The sequence below is a fragment of the Embiotoca jacksoni genome, unplaced genomic scaffold (genome assembly GCF_022577435.1).
Source record: "Embiotoca jacksoni isolate LCO1_2020_lvr unplaced genomic scaffold, fEmbJac1.0.p SCAF_6, whole genome shotgun sequence".
NCBI classification, from domain to species: domain Eukaryota; kingdom Metazoa; phylum Chordata; class Actinopteri; family Embiotocidae; genus Embiotoca; species Embiotoca jacksoni.
Window position 1 is genome coordinate 10,648,619 of NW_027185414.1, and position 23,107 is coordinate 10,671,725.

At 44.6% G+C, this 23,107-nt stretch overlaps 2 protein-coding genes across 4 annotated transcripts in view; one reads left to right on the top strand and one right to left on the bottom strand.

Annotated features, from left to right (window-relative positions):
* Positions 1-13,068, top strand: part of LOC138212793 (frizzled-3-like) — a 31,554-nt gene extending 18,486 nt beyond the window's left edge. The window contains exons 3-11 of one of the 3 annotated variants that reach the window (XM_069173355.1): positions 2,830-3,026; positions 3,570-3,872; positions 4,128-4,290; positions 4,722-5,021; positions 5,280-5,531; positions 8,486-8,634; positions 9,026-9,140; positions 9,669-9,829; positions 9,916-13,068. In XM_069173355.1, the coding sequence (XP_069029456.1) occupies positions 2,830-3,026; positions 3,570-3,872; positions 4,128-4,290; positions 4,722-5,021; positions 5,280-5,531; positions 8,486-8,634; positions 9,026-9,140; positions 9,669-9,829; positions 9,916-10,138 (1,863 nt within the window). In that variant the 3' untranslated portion in view covers positions 10,139-13,068. Of the gene's footprint in view, positions 1-2,829; positions 3,027-3,569; positions 3,873-4,127; positions 4,291-4,721; positions 5,022-5,279; positions 5,532-5,954; positions 7,227-8,485; positions 8,635-9,025; positions 9,141-9,668; positions 9,830-9,915 lie in introns of those variants that run through there. The other 2 variants (XM_069173357.1, XM_069173356.1) reach the window with 2 other exon arrangements.
* On the bottom strand, positions 13,063-22,586 carry kif28 (kinesin family member 28). The gene is made up of 27 exons (XM_069173354.1): positions 22,533-22,586; positions 21,462-21,653; positions 21,234-21,284; positions 20,946-21,098; positions 20,828-20,863; positions 20,483-20,602; positions 20,153-20,260; positions 19,835-19,989; positions 19,635-19,746; positions 19,405-19,472; positions 19,056-19,198; positions 18,861-18,982; positions 18,610-18,700; positions 18,361-18,421; positions 17,947-18,070; positions 17,725-17,860; positions 17,518-17,636; positions 17,210-17,317; positions 17,035-17,131; positions 16,193-16,329; positions 15,965-16,035; positions 15,710-15,844; positions 15,349-15,515; positions 15,152-15,246; positions 14,782-14,914; positions 14,489-14,622; positions 13,063-13,402 (listed from the first exon to the last, which is right to left on the bottom strand). The coding sequence occupies exons 1-27, from the start codon at positions 22,584-22,586 to the stop codon at positions 13,244-13,246; spliced, it is 3,081 nt and encodes a 1,026-aa protein (XP_069029455.1). The 3' UTR covers positions 13,063-13,243.
* Positions 22,587-23,107: the final 521 nt, after the last annotated feature.

Below are 23,107 nucleotides of genomic sequence, written 5' to 3' on the forward strand. Positions count from 1 at the left end.
CATCTCTCATTGTATCCCCTTCTCTCCACCCGTATGTATTTCTTCCACATCTTTCCATGTTTTAGTAGGAGGCTGCTTTCACCCTCCGGCCAGGTTTGCGGGCTTTTCCGCTTTCCTTTCCCTGTTCGTCCATCACGACTGACATACAGAATGCCAGGCAATTCACTGGAACTTGTCCTCCATGGAAGGCTGACTGCCATCCCCCTCCTCTCTTGTTGGGTGGCACAGTTAGACCACTTAATATCAATATTCTCTCTGTGGTTGGAGATGGGGGACAATTGCCCAGACCGTCAGAATAATTGCACACAGATATCTGCACACATGCGATGACTTGTACGGGCACACGAACCTCGCTCAGTCACACACGCGCTTGAAAACACAATAACTGTGAATGAACAGTGAATACGCGCACAATGACACACAGACACACACACATTTGTGCACATGCGTAGACCCACATGCACAGTACAAATGGGTAGAATGGGGACAAGTTAAAATAGGCGTCACACAAATATTTTGCTGTGGAGTTAGTATGAGGAGACATTGAAGAAAAGCCTCCATTCTTCCGGGCGGGGAGACACATTCATTCACTCTTAAGTGTGGCCTGAGGCTTGTACCAAAAGTATGAGTGAGCTGGGTGGACAGACGGGGAGAGAGATGGTATTTCAGATTGATGCACACGTCAGTTTTTTGTTGAGTCTGAAGACAACAGACGACTTCCAGATCTGAACTGATGTTAAAATGACTTTCCATTTGGACACGTGATCGCATATTTCATTATTCATGTTTTCTCTTAATTGCACTCGTGCTCACACTACATTAGCTAGTCTCGATTGTCACACACACAGATGTAGCTGAGACGATGTCCCATTCAATGTACCTATATTGTAAAAGTATGTGATTCAGATCAGGTTGAAAATCAGGCACAGTCCTGTACAGTTGGCCACTAAAGCATTTTGGTAAACGGTTAAGGAAGCAGCACTACTTCCTCACCATTTCCTCACATGCAGGTTAGCGCACGATTCAGTCAACACATTGTTATCACAGCAGGTCATTACAAGCTGTTTAGTCGGCCCCCAACTAAAGCTCGTGGTTCTCGTCATTTTATATAATACAGCCCAATCCAACACACAAAAACTGCAAGTTATAAAATGAATGAATTATTGAATGAAGCCGAGTGGTGTGTGTGTGTGTGTGTGTGTGTGTGTGTGTGTGTGTGTGTGTGTGCAGAACGCTGACATGTGTTTCTGTGCAATACTCAAAACTATGTCACACAGCTCATGCACCGCTGCACACATTTACTGGTGGAACATCTCGACGTGCAAATCTAGAACACGGCAATTGCGAACGATCAAAACATGCTCACGAGGCCTGACTCGACACAGAAACGCACACACACACACACACACACATGGGTGATGCATGGGTATTTGCACACATGCACCCGTACAGTCTGTAAGCATGTACTGTACCTTTTGTAGAAAGCAATCAGTGCAAGTGCACTGTTTTGTGTCGTATGTACACATGTTTCATTCATTCACAGAGTGCAGCGTGGTGTGCAGTCAAGCTGAAGTGTTTTTGTCTCATTGTTATCGTCTTCATTCGTTGCTGTCGGGGTTCTGCTCTGATTTCTCCGTTATTGCTCGCCAACGCTGCATTGAAAGCTCGGCTCTCGTGCAGTCGGATGATATCAACTTTCAAATAAAGGAATAGCTGCAGGTCGCAGAACTCCAACTGCTCACAGGGTGTCATGTTGACAGGTGCTGATTTTTCTGCCCATCAGGACACTCTTGGTATTCAAAACAGCTCACAAGCGAGGCCGTGACTCGAGAGGAGAGGGAGATAGAGGCGTTTGAGAGGTTTTAGATGTGTGTGTACTAGCACTAATCTCAGTTCATATTTGGTCCTGTGTTATGTCCTGCGGTGCATTTTCATTATTCAAGCCTTGATTTCGTTTTGATGGTACAGCAAGTTTTTGTCTTTTTTTTTTTTTTTTTTTTGGAACAAACTGATCAATAATTCACTTCTGCAAAAGTAAACTACTAGCTAAGAAGAAATTGCTCAACAGAAATGAGATGTTACAGTAGTGATCACAACTGCTCGAGTGAATTCATCTCTACCGTGGCGTTTTTGCGTTCTGCACTCCACACAGCCGTCACCAGAATTAAAAAAAAAAAAAATGAATAAAAGCGCACAGAAACCCCACTTTAAGTAATTGTTCAGGGGTGTTTCAGCAGCAGCTGTTGAATCAAACACATTTTTCGAATCATTTTGGGGATTTTAATCAGCAGCTTTAAGGTCACACTTCTTTCTCTCTAACCTTCAGTCTCCCACCACAGGAAGGAGTACATCATCTATAGTGTGTGAGTAGCCCTGCTGTTTGTTTGCTCGCTCAGTGTCTTGGCACACAGCTGTGGCTCAACCTTCAGCGGCCTGTCTTTGCCGTCCCCTACTTCAAAGCGATGTTTGGTAATATGATTGCCACTATACATATTTCATGAGCTTCTAAATATTGATGGTATATTGAGTAGCAATCTAAGTTGCGGCAGAAGAGTTGGAACACACTTGTCCTCCCTCTTCCTTTCCCTCCATCCTCTTGGATGGCTATTTCAGGTTAGAAATGAAGCCTCCTCACGTGTGCCATAATAGCATTTAACATTGTAACGTTGGCAAAGCGAAATGTTTGGGTGTCTGTGCAGGTGACGTTTGGAGACCGTTGTGTGACGGTGCTACACTACACTGCACCAGCCGGAGTTTTCAGTTCGTGTCACAGATCACAAATTGAAATCCTGTTCCCCTCCTTCCTCTCGGCTTTTGTCCCCTCCGAAGCCCTTTCATCCAATGGTAAACCTGGTGTGCAGCGCTGACCTGAGGATGTTCCTGTGTGCCCTGTACGCCCCGGTGTGCACCGAGTACGGCCGGGTGTCCATGCCGTGCCGATCGCTCTGCCAGCGGGCCAAGTACGAGTGCCACAAACTCATGGAGATATTTGGTGTCGCCTGGCCAGACGACATGGAGTGTGGCAGGTAGGAGTGCATTGCATTTTAAATCAATGATATAAACAGCGTTTTCACTGGGAGGCTGTTGAAGTGCCAGAGGTCTATACAGCTAGGAATATTATTCCGGTTGTTTATTTTGAGTAGATACTGTGAATTTACACATGACAGTGACTGCAGTATGTTTTGTTTTTTTTGCTTAATCGTTTATACTTTGTTTGATTGTTACCTCTGTTACTTTTCCCTTCCTGTCATACAGCAACCTTTTGGTTTCTTTTCTTTTTCCCGTCTCACTTTCTTTTAAAATGGTTGAATTCAGCTCTCTGTCCGTTTTCTATCTGCAATATCATACATTTAACGCAAACTTATGAATTCATGTTCAGTTTTTGGTTGAAACTGTTTGAGGGATGTGTTGCTGCAGCCTTCACCTTAATCGTGGAGGCTGCTTTTTCTGCTGTGGTTAGGCTGTATTGTGCTCGTACAAAGAAATCGTTTCCAATATTTCAATTATAGCAAAGGTCTCAGAAAAACTGAGACCAAGCTGCATTGTCTGACATAGTCACTGATTTCCAGGTTTCCAGCCTGCGACGAGCCCTATCCTCGTCCGGAGGACCTGCTAACCGGCTCTGAACCCACTGATCAGTCATCCATGACTGTCCAGAGAGATTACGGTTTCTGGTGCCCCAGAGAGCTCAAAGTCGACCCAGACCTGGGTTACACTTTTATGGGCAGGAAGGACTGTTCTGCCCCGTGTCCCTCCATGTTCTTCAACCAGCAGGAGCTGACCTTCACCCGATACTTCGTCGGAGTCGTCTCCATTGTCTGTCTGTCAGCAACGCTCTTCACCTTCCTAACATTCCTCATTGATGTTACAAGGTTAGAACGGCAGAATGTTGTCTGGTATCTGATATCATCTTATTTGATATTTCTTTTTTATCTGAAGACTTTTAAACCTCAATAAATATAAAGGATTTTGTAAATACCCCCCCCCCAAAAAAAAAAAAAAAAAATTCTAAAATGGAATATAAAATGTAAATGCATATGATTTGCATAGTAATTGCACATATGTAAAGTTCGACAATAAATTTAAAAGGAAAGTGGAGATCAATGTTGTTTTATCTTCCTCGACAGGTTCCGATACCCTGAGCGGCCAATCATCTTCTACGCTGTGTGTTACGTCATGGTGTCGCTGGTCTTCTTCCTGGGCTTCCTGTTGGAGGACAGGGTCGCATGTAACGCAGTCAGCCCTTCCCAGTTCAGAGCTTCTTCAATAACACAGGGTTCACACAACAAGGTGAGAGTTTTAGTTGATTCAGTCTACTATTGCTGCACATTTATACATGATTATTTGGTTTGTCATGAATTCTGTCTGAGATTTAATGCACTGAAAACTCAGATGATGAGTCATACGTTTCATCTGTATTCTCATTTGATTGGTCAGCATGAGTTTGACAGATGTTTAAGTAGCAATTGTTAAACATACTTACATCACAGCTCAAAATGTGGATCTATCTCATGGTTATTAGAGTAGTAGGTTCTTTCTTTAAACTGCTACACATTTACCGTGTCAGGATTTATTCTCTTGCATTGAATATCTTGGTTAAACCAATCAGATCCTATCAATCATGGCACAAACAGTGTCATCACAGAGCCAACAGATTTGCGACTTCCGCCACGCGATCGATTGATCTAGAAATGACCGCTCCTCCTACCCCTCTCTCTCAGGCCTGCACCTTGTTCTTCATGGTCCTGTATTTCTTCACCATGGCCGGCAGCGTGTGGTGGGTCATACTGACAATCACTTGGTTCCTGGCCGCTGTGCCTAAATGGGGCAGCGAGGCCATTGAGAAGAAAGCCCTCCTCTTCCACGCCATTGCCTGGGGCCTCCCAGGGGCCCTGACGGTTACCCTGTTGGCCCTGAATAAAATTGAGGGAGATGGGATCAGTGGAGTGTGTTTCATAGGCCTGTATGACATAGACGCCCTGAGGTGGTTTGTTCTGGCACCGCTCTGCCTCAACGTGGCGGTGAGTACAGTCAGAAGATAAATGAGTGAGTGGGTGGATGAAAGAAGTGATGAGTGGGGTGGATGGGTGAAGAGATTAATGGGGTGATGAAATGATACAAGTGTGTGCAGTGGTAGAGATGGATAGATAAGTATACAGATGGGTGGATGGTTGAACGTCTTCTGGCCTGTCAGTCATCCAGCTCTTTATGAAATAATCATTCATTTTTAGGGGGGGGATCTGTCACCGAGTGTCGACTTTCCATTTATCTCTCTTCAGGTCGGTGTTTCCCTGCTCTTAGTGGGTATTGTCGCTCTGAACCGGGTGCGCATGGAAATCCCGCTGGAGAAGGAGAACCAGACCAAACTGGTCAAGTTCATGATCCGAATGGGCGTGTTCTCTGTGCTCTACCTGGTCCCCTTGTTGACTGTGATTGGGTGCTACATATATGAACACACCTACCGGAGCATTTGGGAAAAGACGTGGATGGAGGAGAACTGCAGGCGCTATCACATCCCCTGCCCATACAAGGTAAAGACAGATGGATATGAGAACGTGTGATTTGGTGGTGCTCTGCTTTCAAGGAAAAATAGTGTTATTTGTTCATGGGTGACGTAATTGGAAGGTGAGACTTCAGAAAAGACACCGCTGGTGCCTGTGAAGACAATGCAGATACAAATCACTTTAAAAGTCAGTTGTAGTGTAACTGTACACTTATATCGTCTTTAAAATATTGTGGTATCACAAGACAGATATGGCTTTTGCTTAGCTCGTCTGTCTGAAAGCAGATCAACTGTCTGTCGTCTCAGCTGGACACTGAAAACAAAATACAAAGACACACTTTCCAGGACATCCAGCTGTATTCCCATCACACCTCTGTGCATGTCACTCACACTCAGTGTGAGTTGTCACACTGCCACACTGAGATGTTGTATGTTTATGAGAAGAAAGGTGTGTGTGTGTGTGTGTGTGTGTGTGTGTGTGTGTGTGTGTGTGTGAACTTGGTAAACATACCAATAAATGATTATTCTCCAGTAAAGAGACTTGATACAGATACACAAATACTCAAGAATGGACACAGGATGTTTAAAGGGTAATTCAGCTTTTTAACAAATTGAGCCTTGTTGTAGATCCGACCATCATTTCAACCACTTGTTAAGCGATCGTCAGTGAAATTTCTGAGATCTGAAAACAATTAAGTCTGATGGGGGGGGCAAGAAACACGATTAAATCATCAGGCAGGTTTTAGACAAACCAACAGTTCAGCTAGATTATGTGAAACACGTTGTTCTGAGGAATAAAAGAAAAGGCAAAATCACTAATTTTTCAGAAAAAAATTATTTTCACACAACCGTGAAGGTAAACCTCTTAACCGGAGGTTGACTCAGGGAGCTCAACCAGATTTATAACAAACCATTTTGGCAATAATTTAACAATTTTGCTTTTTATTTTCTCTTTCAAATACGTTCTTGCCTTTGGTGTAGCAATGTCACACATCTCACCTGTCAACTTAAGGCAGTGATGCTATCACTAATAGACCCTGGAAACCACCGAAAAGAAGAGCCAGGTTTATTAAACTGTAATTGCTTGGTCGGGGGTGTGTGTGTGTGTGTGTGTGTGTGTGTGTGTGTGTGTGTGTGTGCGTGTCGGTAAGTATTTGTGGAGGAGGGGAGCAGAGCAGAGAGCAGTATGCATCATTAGCTCGGCTAATACAGCTCTCAAGACCAACTCCATACCAAACTACCATCTTTGTTTGGCTCTGCTCCTTTGTCTTTTTGTCTTTCACTCTCTCAGCTGGTTTTCACACACTTCCATCTTTCGGTCTCTACTCCTTCTCTCTCCCTCTGTGCTGGTGTCTCTCCGAGGGCTTGCTCAGTCATGCTCTGCTGCCTCTACTCTATGAGGGCTTTGTGGCGGTTATGAAGAGTGGTGGGAAATGTGGCGTTTTCTACAGTCTGCTGCTAAATTAATAACCAGACAAATGTGCACAGTGCCGACGCAAACACACTCCATCACTCCCTGTCACAAGTACACACACGGAAATGAAACCGTCTCATCAGTTGGACACGTAAAACACAAGAGTTAAAAAAAACCGTTTCCTTCATGTCATTTGTTTATGTTTCCATTTCTTATGATGATGAAATCAGAGCGCTCTTCCAGTGGATTGGTAGTAGAGAAGTGTCGGCTAAATCGTGACTGACAGACTATATGAGAGGGTGGAGGCAGGTGCGCCATCTTATGTTACTTGTTAGTCTTTGTGTTTATGTCTGTTGCTCTATTTATGTGTATGAGCACATGAGGAGAGACCCCCTTTACGTCCCATTGTTGCTCTGGAATCTCACTACTGCTTGTGTTATTGGATCTTTGGGCCTGAGGGGGGGGGGTTAACGTGCAAACGTCTGCATGAGTGGGAGAGGGTACAATTTCATGTTTCTGGATAATTGAAGACTCTGTGGGCATTGTTTAAGTGTGTGTGTGTGTGTGTGTGTGTGTGTGTGTGTGTGTGTGTGTGTGTGTGTGTGTGTGTGTGTGTGTGTGTGCGTGCGTTCGTGTGTGCGTGTGGTTGTGGTTGGTTAGGCCCAGGGATTCTTTTTTTTTCTTTTTTTTTTATCTCTGGACCTAAATCTGAGACATTTAATCTCAGTCTGGGTGAGATGGATTTAGGATAATTAACAGATAATCACCGGTTCTTTAAAAACCAAGAAACACCTAATCTTGCCAAAAGTCCTCCTCTCTTAGGAGGAGATATCAAGAGTGCTAAAATACTTTTGTCCGTGACATCTTTACGGCAGATTTTTATCTTCATTTTAATGGAAAAAAATTAGAGATCTTAAAATGCCCCCTAACTAGAAGTCTAACTAGAAGTTTTCTACCCCAAAAGACTTGTGTGAGTAAGACATATAACTGTGTTCCTCAGAGTTAAGTTTTATCTTGACAAAGGATTAACCATCAATAAACTGTAGACTCCTTGACCTTGTTTTCAGTTTGTGCTTCTAAACTCACTCCAGTTCTCTGCATCTTCAAACCTGCCACAGTTACAATTTACCAAGACCCAGAAATGCTGTGAACTCCTGCCCTCTGCTGGCAGCGGCATCAAACTTCACGTCCAAAGAGGAGGAAACAGTTGTTGCCCAACCCAACTGCAGTTCAGCTGCTGAAGCAGCTGTTTGGTTTTTTTCCAGGATTACATCTCCTCTTCCACCATTCAAAATGACTCCCCGGGCTGAAACCTCTTGTCAGTGCTGAATACGTTTGGTCCTCTTAATTTGAAAGTAGTTTTTCAGAATCCTAAGCTTTAGTATATCTTTTTTTAAGTATTAATGTTTAGAAAATATTCCACCACTTAAATAGTCTACTTTCACAATAATAAAAGCCCAAGTTCTTCTCTCTTGCTCCTCTATATTTCAGTGTATATTTTTAAAACCCTCTGATTGCTGTGTTGATTGTATGCTTGTAGAGTTAATATTTCATATTTCTATTCCTAGGTTGAGCAGACCAGCAGGCCAGCCATGGTTTTATTCCTAATTAAATACCTGATGATGTTGGTGGTGGGCATTCCCTCCGTTTTCTGGGTGGGCAGCAAGAAGACCTGTTTTGAATGGGCCAACTTCCTGCATGGACGCCGACGCAAAGAGTAAGAGGAGAAACTTGTTTTTCAGTCCTTTTTGTCCTCTCTTGTTGACATTTTTTGATTCTGTCGCTGTTAAAGCTTAGAACTAAATCAAGTGTATCACAGCACATGTAGGACATTTAGTATCGTTACTGCGTTAATCTCTATGGGGGACACCTGTGTCCTCTTACACCCTCATCTTGTTCCTCTGTTTTCTCCTCTCTGCTGACACCTCCTCTTCTTTGTCTCGACGCTCCTTTTTTTCACATCCCGAGTGTCTTCCCTTTCCCCTCTGTCCTCCTCTTAAACACATGCACACACACACACACACACACACACACACACACACACACACACACACACACACACACACACACACTCTCTCTCTCCTTCTCACACACTCTCCTCTCTGCAGCAGTGGGGTGAATGAGTCCCGCCAGGTGCTGCAAGAGCAACCAGACTTTGCGCAGTCTCTGCTGCGTGAACCCAACACCCCCATCATTAGGAAGTCCAGAGGAACATCCACTCAGGTAAGACTGACACACCGGTGATAGAAAAGTATCAGAAGCGATTATTGCAGAAGCAGCAGGATAAGCGGGAGCATTAAGGGGCACAGTTCTTGTAGCGGTGTTCTTCGGAGCTCCGGGGAAGAACACCTAACTTTTATCGCAACTCGCAAACATACAGGCCTGACACGTGTCCATCTTTACTTTTAGTCAATATTTGCATATCTCCTCGTTACAGATTTCTGATTCAGCCACATCATCGCTGAAGCTTTTTTTTTTTAATTCTAGCAGCAGCATCCACTTCAGAAACTTGATCTGTTGTTCCGCACTTTACCGTTCAGCTCTCGCAAAACAATCCATATATTGTTAAATACAGTCCAGGATTTTTTTTTTTTTGGGGGGGGGGGTGTACAATCATGAACAAGATGTCGCCTGACCCTATTATATCATACACATTACCTTCAGTGTGAAAATAAAACTACTTGATGTTTTTTTTTGCCATTAATGGCAGCTTACAGCATTTCATGTACCTGGCCTGTCATCCTTCCGCAGGGCACCTCCACTCACGCCTCCTCCACCCACTTGGCTGTTCTAGACGACCTTGACGAACCAGTCAGAACCCACCACGGCCACGCCGCCTCCAGGAGCAAGGCCAGCAGCGTCCACAGCAAGGCCAGTTACCACGGCAGCCTGCGCCGCACCCGAGAGGACAGGTAGGGCAGGAAACCAGCCAGATGAAGCCGAGCCTTCCTCCCGCCGCTTCTCCTCTCATCATTCTCATTTCCGTCTCCTCTCTCAGGAGCGACACTACGGTTTACAGAGGAACAGAGGAGCGCAGTTTCCATGGCAGCATGTCACGTATCGACCATCCGCTCTCGACTCACAGCAGCCTCCATCAGTTAGACGACCACTCGAGGCACGGCAGTCAGCGGGACGTATCTGAGGCCCCGCCTACCCTCATCACACACGGAGCCACAGCAAGTGACGGCCAGGTTGCCAAGAACGACGGCACCAGCGCCTGAGACGAGTCACAAACTTCACAGGAAATGAATATGAGGCTTCGCTGCCCTTTTAGAGGAGGATTTGTCCTCTACAGATCCACGGCATCCTGCTCAGTGTGTTTTCTCTTCTGCAGATGGTGAATGCACCAGGGAGTGTCGCGGAGGCGGTCGTCGGTGAGCAGCGTGGCCGCATGCTGATGTAGTCCAGTCAGTGAACGTGACTTATTTCACGGTAAACTGGACAAGTTTGTTTACTTCATTGAATTTAAATGGGAGTTTACTCCCCTTCGCTCGACTCAAGACAGGCCGAGCCAACCGGACTTCTGTTGACATCCGTGAAACTTCTCGAGACATTATTCAGGGAAAGATTTGAACAACGAGAACCAGCAGAGACGAGAGACCGACAGAACACGGAAAGAAATGTCAGCGTACCCGAGACTGAAACTCCTGTAGATGCACTCAGATGATTGAGCCGGCTGAACACCAGTTTGGTCTTGAATGTGTCATCACTCCTATTTTAGTGGCATTATTTCCAAATTTTGCAGGCCCTACATCAATATAGTTAAATATGTGAACACTGCCATTCATTGCTTTTGTAACAAACAGCTTGTCCGCTATCCACTTCCGCTCTTTAATGAGTGACGTTTGTCTTTGCGTGGCTTCAGAGACTGACAAATATGGGCCTAACGTGAAATCGTGGACCTCTTTGTGGTTTAGTGAAATATTTTTATACTGTGAAAATTGTCTGTGCTGCTGAAAGCATCTTTGTGAGTGTGTGTGAGAGAGAATGTGGAAAGTATAGATTTCAAGTGGTGATATGTTTTTAATCTTTAATTCTCCCCTTGAGCGTGAGGAAGGGCACAGAGATGAAAACTTCTCTGAGCCAGAGATTTAAAGGGTTGTTTCAGAGTCAGAAATACAGTGACATAATACGGATATTGTTGTGCGAAATGATCTTGAATAACGTCAATGCGCTTAACTTACATGCATTGACATTTATTCCAGCCCAGCCCGAAACAATGTAGGGCAGCACCGAAGCTTCAGTTTGTCAAAGAACGATGGCGCCGTTTTCCAAACAAGTTGTTTACGCAATCGCTGCATGTTCAGTATTTTGTAATGAAATCTTAAGAGTAAACAGATGAACAGTCAGGTCAAAATATAGAATTTGCTTCATACGGCTTTACATTCTGTACAACATATAACACCGTCTATACAACCTTAGGATAATATTTGGCTGATAACCATAATATTGTGACCGATTCAGGTATCCATCACTGCATTTAAACCTCCTGGCTGCTTAGATGGGATTGTGATTTTAAAATGGAAACGGATAACTGCTTTTATTCTGAAACTCTCACAGACACGAAGCGGAGAGGTTTTCCTGAGGGGAGGAAGTGCTTTTATCTCATGTAATATTCTGATATTTACCTAAACTGCTACTGTACATGCTCTGTGATCATACGTGTTTACGTGGTTTAGACTCGGAACTCAAACTTGCCCAAAGAGTTGCAGACAATTGGCAGTTAAACTGTAGAGAAAAACATTCAGTCATTGTGCTTTATGTTCTCTGAACGTTATTTTACACTTGTTAACTAAATGTTACAGGAAGTGTGTATTGTAAAAAAAAAAAATGTTTTTACATTTGCTATCATTTGTGTTTTGTCCCTCGAGACCCAATTAACCTACCTCACCTGTACACTCAGCCTTCTCTGTACCTGCACACACACACACACACACACACACACACACACACACATCATTGGGTGCTTTTTAGAAAGTAAAACAAAAATAGTCATGACCTCAACACATACTATCAATTCAGTAAAAAAAAAATGGTGGTGCTTATTTCTGGAGTCTCAACTGATGTATAATTTAACCAAAATCTCACACACGGTCGGTTACCTGTAGCTAGCTGTCTGTCCGTCCCAACGATGGCTTTCCAGTCTACCTCTTAAGTTCAAGCCTCGCTAACTCTGCCATTTACTGCTGCCTCTCCCTCCCTCTCTGTCTGTCTTGTGTTTGTCTGCCTGCATACCTGCTGTACATATACTTTCTGTACTGTGTGCTGACTAATCTGTCTCACATCTGCCTTCTGCCTCTCCTTCTGTACATGTGCCCACGCTAACTCTTTTTTTTTTTTTTTTTTTGGACCTACAGCAACTGTCTGTACTCTCGCAAGTCGTGACCGCTTACAAACATGAACCGTTGTGCTTTTACCTCTGAACTGGACGTTATAATTCGAGCTGCTGTGGTGAATATTAAACAGTGAAAGAGAAACTCGCTCCTTTTCAGCTAGTAAATATCTCATTCTTGTGAACATTAATATAAAATCCCCAACAGCGAGACATGAGGAAGATGAGTCCTCCTTGATTTCTGATGTCATATTGTGCTGCAGCTTCAGAGTGAACGACCGTAGCTTAAAAAATAGGATTGATGCATTTTCAGTGATGGTTTGAAAACGTTATAATATTGTGAATTTTGAAACTTGACTCGTAATTTGCCTTTTTAATTTATTTGCAGTTTGGAACTGTGATGACTTCTTTTACATGCAGTCTAATAAACTTTTTACAGACGTCACTTTTTGTTAACGTGTTTATACTAGACATGTATATTTATTTTCACTGGATAATCTTCACACGAGTCCTCATGAAGTGGAGCGCTTACAAAAGCCATATGAATACCCGCTCTTTCACAAAAACAAGAAACTCCTTCAGTAAAAAAAAAAAGAAAGAAATCCATGTCAAAAATCACACAATTCAACAGAAGCTCAAAAGACAATCTTTTTTTTCTTTTTTTTTTAAATAACACTGTATTGGCAGTTTTCTGTGGTCGTGAATTCCATAAAAATATTTGTAAGTATTTCTCATGCTTCTGTCGGACTTTGCAAACGTTAACATGTAATGGTCCGGTTCATTCACCACATTTGACCAATTAAAGAATGTTGTAGTGTGTGTGGTGTAGTTTGTAGAAGCTGCAATAATGGGAACAGCTACAGTGCATGTAAAAGCCCAGTATCTGCACACTTCACACGCCGTCTCAGAAGTAGCTACTGTATTGTAAAAGAAAGCATCAGCCATTTGTTTACCTTTTTGCATACTTTGTGAAAACTGATAAACGGTTACTCGGTCAAGACCAGATCCCCGATCGTTCTCGTTTCCGGCGGACGATGGCAGCCACATCGTGTTTGAGCGCGGAGACGCTCTGCTCCAGCTGCTCGGAGAAGTCTCTCAGCAGACGACTCTGCTCGTCCACAAAAAGCCTGAGCCCCAGCTGGTCGGACTCGTCCTGGAGAACACAACACAACAGTTTAGAACGTCGCCACAGAAAATGTCCCGTTGTGGCAAAATGAATGATTGTGCCACGTTTTAAGAAATTCCCTCCAGGTGCACCTGAGATATCATTCACATGATAATAAATCCCAGTGGGATCACAGTGACCTTGACCTTTGACCCTACCTCCCTCCAAAGTCTACTCATTTCATCCTCGAGTCCAAAGGGAATGTTTGTCACGTTTAAAGAGATTCTCTTGGAAGTGTTCTTGGGATATCGTGCTCACGAAAATGGGATGGGTACATAGGATGGCTGCGAGGTCGTAGTGAACGTGACCTGTGACCTCTGACCACCAAACTCCCATCAGGCAATCCTTAAGTCCAAGTGATTGTTTGTGCCACATTTGAAGCGATCGACTCGATGTGTTCCTGAGAGATCGTATTACAAAAAGTGGAACAGGTCAATGAGAATGACGTGAAGTCACCGTGACCTTTGACCTTTAACCACCGACCTCCCATCAGGTAATCCTTACATCCAAGTGAACATGTGTGACAAATGTGAAGAAGGTCCCTCAAAGTATTCCTGAGGTATCATTTACATAAGAAAAGGAGACATGTGAGCACCTCACATGTGACCTTGACCTTCTGAATTCTAAAAGTCCTTCCCAGGTGTCCCTAATTTTGCTTTCACAAGCTTTGATCAAGACAACATCCTTCGTACCGTGTGAATCTTTTTTTTGCTAAGTTTGAATACATTTGTTAAAGGCCTTCCGGAGACATCGCATTCATTCGTTCAAAAACACAATGCTTCTGGCTGTGGCTATCGTGGGCGTGGAGGCATACGATGAGCCTCATTTCCACGGCCCTGAATTCCTCTACGTAACCACTTTTTGTGCGGTCTGTTCCTGGTTCTTCTACAGTTTGTTTTGTTATAATGGAAACCAGCTACAAATAATATCATTTGTCTTAATTACAAATCATTTTATCAAACGAATATGGACTATAAAAACTAACCTTCTATGCACTCTTTCCTGACTTTTTCTGATTTTAATAGTATTTTCAAGAAACATTGAAGCGACCATGGTAGACACACGGATACGTACACTGGGCCTGTGTCTGCGCAGGCGCTGCAGCTGACCTCTCACCGAGGTCATACTGTGGTAGAAAACCTTCAAAGCACGAGCAAACTCTGCATCACAACTGGGACGCACCGAGCGACCACGCACACCCTCCCCACCTGAAACAAGACAGGGGAAAGGTGTGTGTGTGTGAGAGAGTGATGGTGTAGGAGTGAGCAAGTTAAACACTTGGAAATACACAGTCTGGGTAGAAATAGTATTTTCAATTTGACGAAATGGAAACAAACTGACCATAAGCGTGTGCATGTTTCAGTTACCGTTCCTGACTGTGTTGAGTTGTTCTCTCAGACTATGATTCTCTTTCCTCAGCGAAGCATTAGCACCCTTTAGTTCCTCCAGGTCCTGTTGAAGAGCTCGGACTGAACGGCTACGCTCTGCAGAATTCACCGGCTGCAACACACACACACACACACACGTTTGCGTACTGTCTGTACAAAGAGTTTGGCATTTTTGTCGTGAAAGGTCTCCGAATCAAAGGACTCTGACTGAACAGAAATTTGGAAAAAGTTAAGAAGCGTCTCTTTGTGCTGCTGCAGGCGTTGAAAGATACATTCTCAACGAACCCACATCTTTTCTTGCTGCTCTGTGGAGTCAAAGTGAAAAATCATTCCTTAGCATCACACTCACTGCTGTTTCTGTTGGACCTGACTCATCGATGATGAAGATGCCCTCTGTAGTCATCCTCACTGCTTCCAGAGACGACATCAAGTGAGTGCAGCCCTCTGAGACAGAAAACCAAACAACGAGTAGCTGTTTTAATTATTCAACTCATCTGTCCTCGAGGAATTGTGTGTTCTTGCCTCGCCCCATGTGTTTATCCTCACCTTGAAGGCCCCACAGCTCCAGCACCACAGCGCTGCTCTGCAGGTAGTCGAGCAGACGTTGGGACGTGTGGAGGGACACGAAGTGGACCCTGTGATCCAACAGAGGATTGACGTTGTGCCACACAGCTGGAGTGTACAGAGGCTGGCAGCAGTCAAACAACCTGAACCTACCACAGTTGGGGAAATGAGAAGGAAGTATGTAAACTGTGGCTTCTTTAATCCAGAGGACAGTGAGAAGTCCCCCGGCGCTGTACACCGTCTGTCAAAGCTAAAAGCTCAAATCCAGTGTAACGGCTCCCTGCGTGTACCCTGTACATGTTCTACTGTACCCTGTTTTGTCCTCTAGGTTCACGTGTCTCACCCAATTTGGACCCCACGGTTGCGGGCCTCTCTGATCCAGCGAAGACCACAACACTGATCCAGGACAAGTTGGAAGTCCAGTCGTCGACCCAGTATCTCAGTCGGGTCAATCAGGATGTCATCTTCCCCCAGAGGGCTGGACAGTGAGAATGCTCAGTTACTGGTATATGCAAGTGTGTGTGTGTGTGTGTGTGTGTGTGTGTGTGTGTGTGTGTGTGTGTGTGTGTGTGTGTGTGTGTGTGTGTGTGAGACATACAGTCCAGTGGAGGTGCAGGGGACCAGCTGTGCTTGTAGAATGGCCTCCTCTGTGCCCTCTGACCCCAACACCTGCAGACAGAGATGATATATTCAGATATCATCTGAAAGTACTGGTAGAGTGAGATGTGTGTGTGTGTGTGTGTGTGTGTGTGTGTGTGTGTGTGTGTGTGTGTGTGTGTGTGTGTGTGTGTGAGAGGGTGTGTATTTATTTGATCTGTGCTTGTACCTCTAGTTGTTCCTCCAGAGGGATGCGGAAGGCCAAAGACTGAAGCCAGAGGTGAGCAGTGCCCAGGAGCAGAGGCTCAATTGGATCCCAGAATGGGTCTTTATCTCTGGGTAATGCAAGTGTTGACAGCCCCTCTACTCTCTGACAGCAGGAAGCGAAGACAAGTCAACAAATAAACATCGTTACTGCTCTATAATGTGAACCTATTAATACAGGAATTAATAGGCACGTTGTACATGTCTTATTGTAGACTTTCTAAGTCAGAGATACAGTTTGTGATTCTGGGATCGTGGAGTTGTGAGTTTCTTCTGATGCCCTTCAAACTTATATCGGTGTTTCCTTACATTCCCTGGTCAAATTTCATGAATTTCATGCATTTATTTTATGAAAATTAAATACAGAGCAGGTGCTGTCACTTTCTCAGATGTCTGCAGATTCCGTATGTTTTTTCAGATGTTGTGTTCACAATTTCTGAACTGGGTTTGTTGTACATGTCTTATTGTAGACTTTCTAAGTCAGAGATACAGTTTGTGATTCTGGGATCGTGGAGTTGTGAGTTTCTTCTGATGCCCTTCAAACTTATATCGGTGTTTCCTTACATTCCCTGGTCAAATTTCATGAATTTCATGCATTTATTTTATGAAAATTAAATACAGAGCAGGTGCTGTCACTTTCTCAGATGTCTGCAGATTCCGTATGTTTTTTCAGATGTTGTGTTCACAATTTCTGAACTGGGTTTGTAGGTTGTGCAAGTTTTCAAGCTTAACAGAACAGCAAAAACAGAAGTGCATTTTATTGTCAAAAGTTTCTTCAGTCTGAAAAACATATGCAATTCAACTGACGTACGTTGTCTTCACACTGCTCAGCCTGATGCTGCTGGTAGACTTCCTCCATCAGAAACTTGCGGTTAACAAACTTGGCCTTGGACCACATCCATACCTGAGAAGCGAGTATGAAAAATGTCATCCTAAAAATGTAAAAGTTTACATGAGAGAAAAGATACGGAGTCAGACCAACCTGTTTGCTCCCTTGAGCGGTGACTCTGACCACAATGGCTTTCTCCAGGTCGTGTCCTTTGGAATCTGACAGCGCCAGGTTCTTGATTTCCAACTTAAACTCCACCTCCTGAAACCCCCGCAGACAATAAAGAGCGGGTCATTTTTTTTTTTTTTTTTTTTTTAAACAGCCATAGCGATTGTGGTTGTTTTTTAAACAACCATAGAACCAAATATACATGCGTATTATTTGATTTACAAGCGTATCTGCCCTCAATGAGAAATATAAACGGCAAAAACACCAGGAAGTCAACGTGAGCCGTGAGCTACCTTGTTCAGCTCCTGGCTCATCTGGTTGGCCTCCGCCACCATGGGCATCAGTTTGACGTAGTCGTAGAAGACGGCTAGCAGACTGGGGTCTGTCTGACTAGATCCAGCACTGGACTCACCTAAACACAGTCAGATGAATAGAAGCCAACAAGATTCCCTCCAAAAAATAAACTCCCATCACATCTGGAGCTTTATCCTCCCGCTCACCCAGGTGGATGCCCTCAGCAGCAGCCAGCTCAGACTGGAAGTAATCGTAATCGTAGCGGCTCCAGTCATCGCCGCCCCTCTCGGATGGAAAACCAACGAACAGGTAGGTACAGTTAGAACCCAGGATGAGACGATCCTAAAAACAAAAGAACGAAAAAACATCGTGCGCGTACTTTAACATCACACCCACATCGTAGAACTGCCATACGTGTCAAGACCTACCAGGTGCTGCAGCTCAGTTGTCTGGGAGATGGCGGTCCCATTTACGATGACCTTTGACCCTGCCCGCGGGGTCAGTGTTACCCGGCGCTGTTCATTCTTGAACACAGCGTGACGCTCCTGGATCCTGACACGCAAACACGCGACCGAACAATGCAACGCTTCTATCTCACCATAAGTCAGCTGCTAGACGAGCCTACACTCATACAAATACAGGGTCAAGTGGCCTGCTGCGTATCCCAGCATGCATTAGGTGGAATACAGGAAGAAAAAAAAAAAAACAGAAACGGATCACCAATCATTTACATCCACTTGTAAGACATCGGGTTCTGGCTATTTAGAGTCTCTCATCTTATCTGACTGCGTTTGTGATGTTCTGTTATTCTCTGATATGATCTTGTTGTGATGAAAACTCACCCTAAGCCCTTGATAGCAATCGATCTTGGGAAGGAGTCGCAGAGACCGATGTCCCATTCACCTGGAAAAACAAAAAGTAATTAACATGCTTAAACCTGCAGACATTGGTTTGTCACAGTATGACTGTTACATCACGTACCGACCCTCTGTCACTCTCCACTTTCAACGTCTTCCTCTAAAAGGTGAACTGAACTGCGGTAACGGAGTGGTACATCTTACCCGCATGTCGAGAGGTTCAGACGGACTCACCCTCCTCGATGAAAAGCTTCACCACCCCCGACAGCTGAGCGTCCTCGTTGATGTTCAGCACGTAGGGATGCATCTGCATCATCCTCCTCTCCTGAAAGTGGGGAAGAGGAGACAGGAAAAGACCATCAAGAGCTGAAAAAGTTGCTCTTAACTTGTATACAAAGACATTATCAACCTCCACTAAGTGTATTTACATTGGTGTTTTTCCGGGGATCTTGAGTGTGCACGTTTCTGATTGTTTACTTGCGTACCTGTGTGATGTTAGCGTACTGTTGCTCCCAGTCTTTCAGCGCCTCCTGGAGGTGATGTTCCCACAGAGTCTGAATGGCTCTGATCTGGAGCTCATTGTGGGTCAGCAGCTGACGAAGCTCCTCTGAACACACAAACACACGTGTTGACCTGACTCGCCGTCGCCTGCTGGATCCTGCTCCGACACCGGTTCTTACTGGTCTCGTCGTTGGCCCTGCGCCCCTCCTGGCCCATACGGCTCAGTCGCTGCAGCAGCCTGGCGTTCTCCGCCTTCAGCTCTTTGACGAGACGCTCAGTGGGGCTCTCGTTCACCACGGCCCGGTTCTGGATACGCTTTGCCCTGAAGGAGAGGGGGAGGTTGAGGGACAAGGGGGGTGAGAGGTGTAGTTGAAACAGAAGGAGAGGCCATTAAGTATTAAAGAAAATGCAGAAAATGTGGGTAGATGTGTCAGAGTAGGGCAGAGGAGAAGGTGTGTGTGTTGTTGTTTTTTTTTTACTATGATGGCAACATTCACACTGGTTTAAACTGCAAATGATTTCTTGTACCTCTCAGCATAGCGCAGGGTGGAGAGAGACTCCTCGTAGCAGATATCAGCAGGGCTCAACGTGGCAATCTTGAAAATAAAGAGCAGAAATTATGAATAACTTTATATAACTGCTATTTCTTTTAAGTATTTCTGGCAAGGGTTTAACGTTGTATAAAGTGCTGAACTACATTACATCAACATTACGCAAACCTAGTTCATGTAGGCACTAGTTTCCAAAGTGTGAGTTACCATGACAGTGCGACTGTTTCCTCCCAGAGCCGACTGCAGCAACTTGGTGAGAACCGAGTCTCTGTAAGGAATATGGACGACCTTCCTTCCCAGCGCCACGTCGGCCAAAGCGCTGGAGGAAAGAGGAGGAGAGGATGTGAGAAACGCTGATAAACCTCCCCAAATGAAAACGGGATGAAACCGAACAGCAGCAGGCCGACCTGATGACGTTTCCCAGGGTGGTGAGGCTCAGGTTGATGGCTGTGCCTTCTTTGAGTCGGTCAGCCTCCGACCCCGACGACCGCTGACGTTCACTGCCAGCCAGGTCTACCAGGTTAATGTTGGACTGCTTTGTGATGCTCTCTTTCGAGAAAATCTGACAGGAAGTTATAGTCATTTGAAGTTTTTGGGCTTTGATCCGAACGAGAAAATAATGTGAAATATATTTGACTTGATGATGTTAGGTCAGACAAACCGACGTGTATTCTCATAAATGTGTTGCTCGTTTTTAATTCATAAGTGTGAACAGAAGCACTCACCTGTTTGAGCTGGAGGATAATGAGCATGTGTGAGCGACTGCTATTGGCGTTCATATGGGTGGCAGCCGTGGTCCGGGTCCTGGTGCCCTGCTCCATCAACTGCTCCACCTACAGGAACATTATGGAAATCTGAATATGCAGCAGAAGCGCATCTGCTTTGTTTCCTTTGAAATCCTCATTCCTTTTCCTCAAGATTCTAACAGTGGCATGAGTGCAAACTTAGGCAGGAGACTCGGACCGTGGCCAGTGAATTATTTACAGTTGATTAATTGTTGTTTAACTTGACATTTCTGTGGTATTTCTCTCCACGTCTTCTCCATCCATCTCTACCTGGGTTGCAGTCTCACAGGGGACAGTACGGAGACCCTCCACGTAGAAACCTCGTTGCTGCTCCTCTCTGACTCTGAGCCCGCCGGGAGTACGAGACCCACGAGACAGCAGGTCAACCACCTGGACGGAGAGGAGAGGAAAACACAACACAGCAGCGGGCGCCGTAGCGTCATCTACCAAAGTAATGGCGTTGTAGGAAGTGTGATATCGAGAGGAAGAAAAATGACCACAAAACTTGCTGAGTTGCAGCTGGATTGATAAAAAAAAACAAAAAAAAAACGTAATAAGGGACATTATACAAGAAGCAATGACAGCAGTGAAGTTAGTTTCCCCCCCCAACATTACCTGCTCATTATAGATTTCCAACATACTGAAAAAGACCTGCGCAGAAAAAAAACATTCATAAGTTTCAGTCACCAACTATTACACAACTAAACATAACAGTATCATCTTTTTATTTTACCTGACACTGTCTGTTTTCCTGGTTTTCTCTGATGGCCTGAAACAGTCGGTCACAGAGTTTAGGAACCAGGCCTTTGTTCGGCCCGTAGCCTACCATCGAGTAACTCTTCCCCGAGCCGGTCTGCCCGTAGGCCAACAGTGTGGCATTGTATCCCTGCAGAGGTCATTTCTGGACATTCATTACCAGAGAATGTTTCAGAGAAAGTCACTGGAGCATGTAAATTCATTACCAGAGCATGATGACATAATGTGCCACAGACAGTCAAGTAAAAGACTCGGCGATTGTTACCTGCAGTGCGTTCTCCAGTATTCCTTCTCCCAGGTCCTGGAACACACTGTCCTGTGGATGGAGGAGCTCTCGTGAGCTGCAAATACATACTTATGCACATTTTAACCCCGTTCAGTTTTTAACTACTACATTTGATTTACTCCTTTCTTGTAGTATGGGGTTCACTATGTTCTGTCAAATGTATTCACAGTGAAAATGGCTGTTCTACCAGGTTGCCCTGGAGCTGACCTGGTCAGCGTATCGTCCCCCCGGCTCTTCAGGCACATAGAGTCCGCTGTGGTCTCTCGTGAAGCCGCTGTGGGACCAGTAGGCGTAGTCAAAACAGAACGACCGTCGGTTCTGGGAGTCACGCGGGTCCTGGATGGTGATAGAGCTCGACACCATGGAGACGACACAGCGGCTGCCTGCATCCCTCTCTCTCTGAGAGGAGGAAGGAAATTGAAGAGGAGGAGAGGAGAGGAGAGGAAATACAAAGCTGTGGGAGGACTTAAGTTTTCAGAAGCATATTTATTTGGGATTTTAAGGAAAATGTGAGGATGGGAGGAAGGGCAAGAGAGATTGATCTTATTTGAGCAGAATGTCTGATAATTCAGAGTAAATAGTAAATACTTTATAGTCTGCATCCGGTCAAAAATGAGTCCGATATTTTCCATTTAATCTGCTTACAGGAGAACGCTTCTCTGCACACAACTTAAATCCGAGTTTAACACTTGGATGTGCCAGCAGAAGTTTGTGACATCACAAGTACAACTGCAGACTGGAGGCGAACAGGATGTTGTAGGGAATTTGAAGACACTTGAAACCGTATACACCGAGAATGGACTGAAACAGGACACGTCTTGTGTTCACAAAACAGTTGAAACTAAAAATATTTGTATGTTTGTAGATTCTGGACGTTTTGGCAAAAGAGAAGGAACACAGAAGTCTGCTGAAAAGCTCTGCATGGGTTTTTCTGATCCATCATATAAACGTGCATAAATTCACCATCAATCACCCCGCTTTTTAGATCAATAAACAAAAACTAGAGGTAATATTTACTGCAGTGTCTATTATGAGATTAATCCATTTTTACACATTTTATATCGAGGCATTCTCTGCAATTGTTACTGGTGAATTGGTAGGTTTCATCGAGGTATACTTTATATAGTATATAACAGTATACTGTAATATGTCATACATTAAGAATACAATACATTGTAATATATGTACATCGGGAAAACAGAGAAGTTGTCCAAGATATGAAGTGGATACTTTCAGGAGCAAAATCATAGATATTCCACAAAAAGGCAGCACACTGACCTTGTTGAAGGGTCGGACTCTGACGGCCACTTTGACACAGTCCTTGCTGTACATGTCTGAGGCTTTAGCCCTCATGGTGCAGCAGGCAGGTATCGGCACAGGAGACGGGCAGACTGAGTGATCAGCTGCCTCACACAGAACCACACGGCGGCGTGTCGAGTTACATGATGACATGGACTCGGTAGCAGCAGACCGACGGGACGCCGGTGAGCACAGCAGCCTGTTAGGAAACGAGGTTGAACTGAAAACAAGATGGTTTACTTTGTCAGGCTGAGAGGTGGACGCCAACTTTAAACATGACTCCAAATGGAAACACAGTACTTTGTACTGAGACACTGCCGCACATTAAAATAAACTACTGACCTGCAGCATGACCACTTGATTAGTTGCTCAATAAAAGCAATTATCCCCAGATCTAATACAGAAGGGAAATGATGGGCTTTTAATTTCCTTTTTCTTCCCCTTGTCCTTGTTTGTGAAGCGGAGCAGTGGAGATAACGCTGGTTTCACTTTCACCTCGTCTAACACGATGAATTATAGAAGAGACTCGGCGCCCTGGGAGAGTCACATTTATA

Excerpts from the sequence above, each read along its gene's own strand:
- kif28 (XM_069173354.1), bottom strand. The coding sequence starts at position 22,586 with ATGTACAGCAAGGACTGTGTCAAAGTGGCCGTCAGAGTCCGACCCTTC. Across the intron at positions 21,285-21,461 it reads GGGGACGATACGCTGACCAG|GACAGTGTGTTCCAGGACCT; the intron begins GTCAGCTCCAGG and ends CTCCATCCACAG. Across the intron at positions 14,623-14,781 it reads ACTCAACACAGTCAGGAACG|GTGGGGAGGGTGTGCGTGGT; the intron begins GTAACTGAAACA and ends GTCTTGTTTCAG.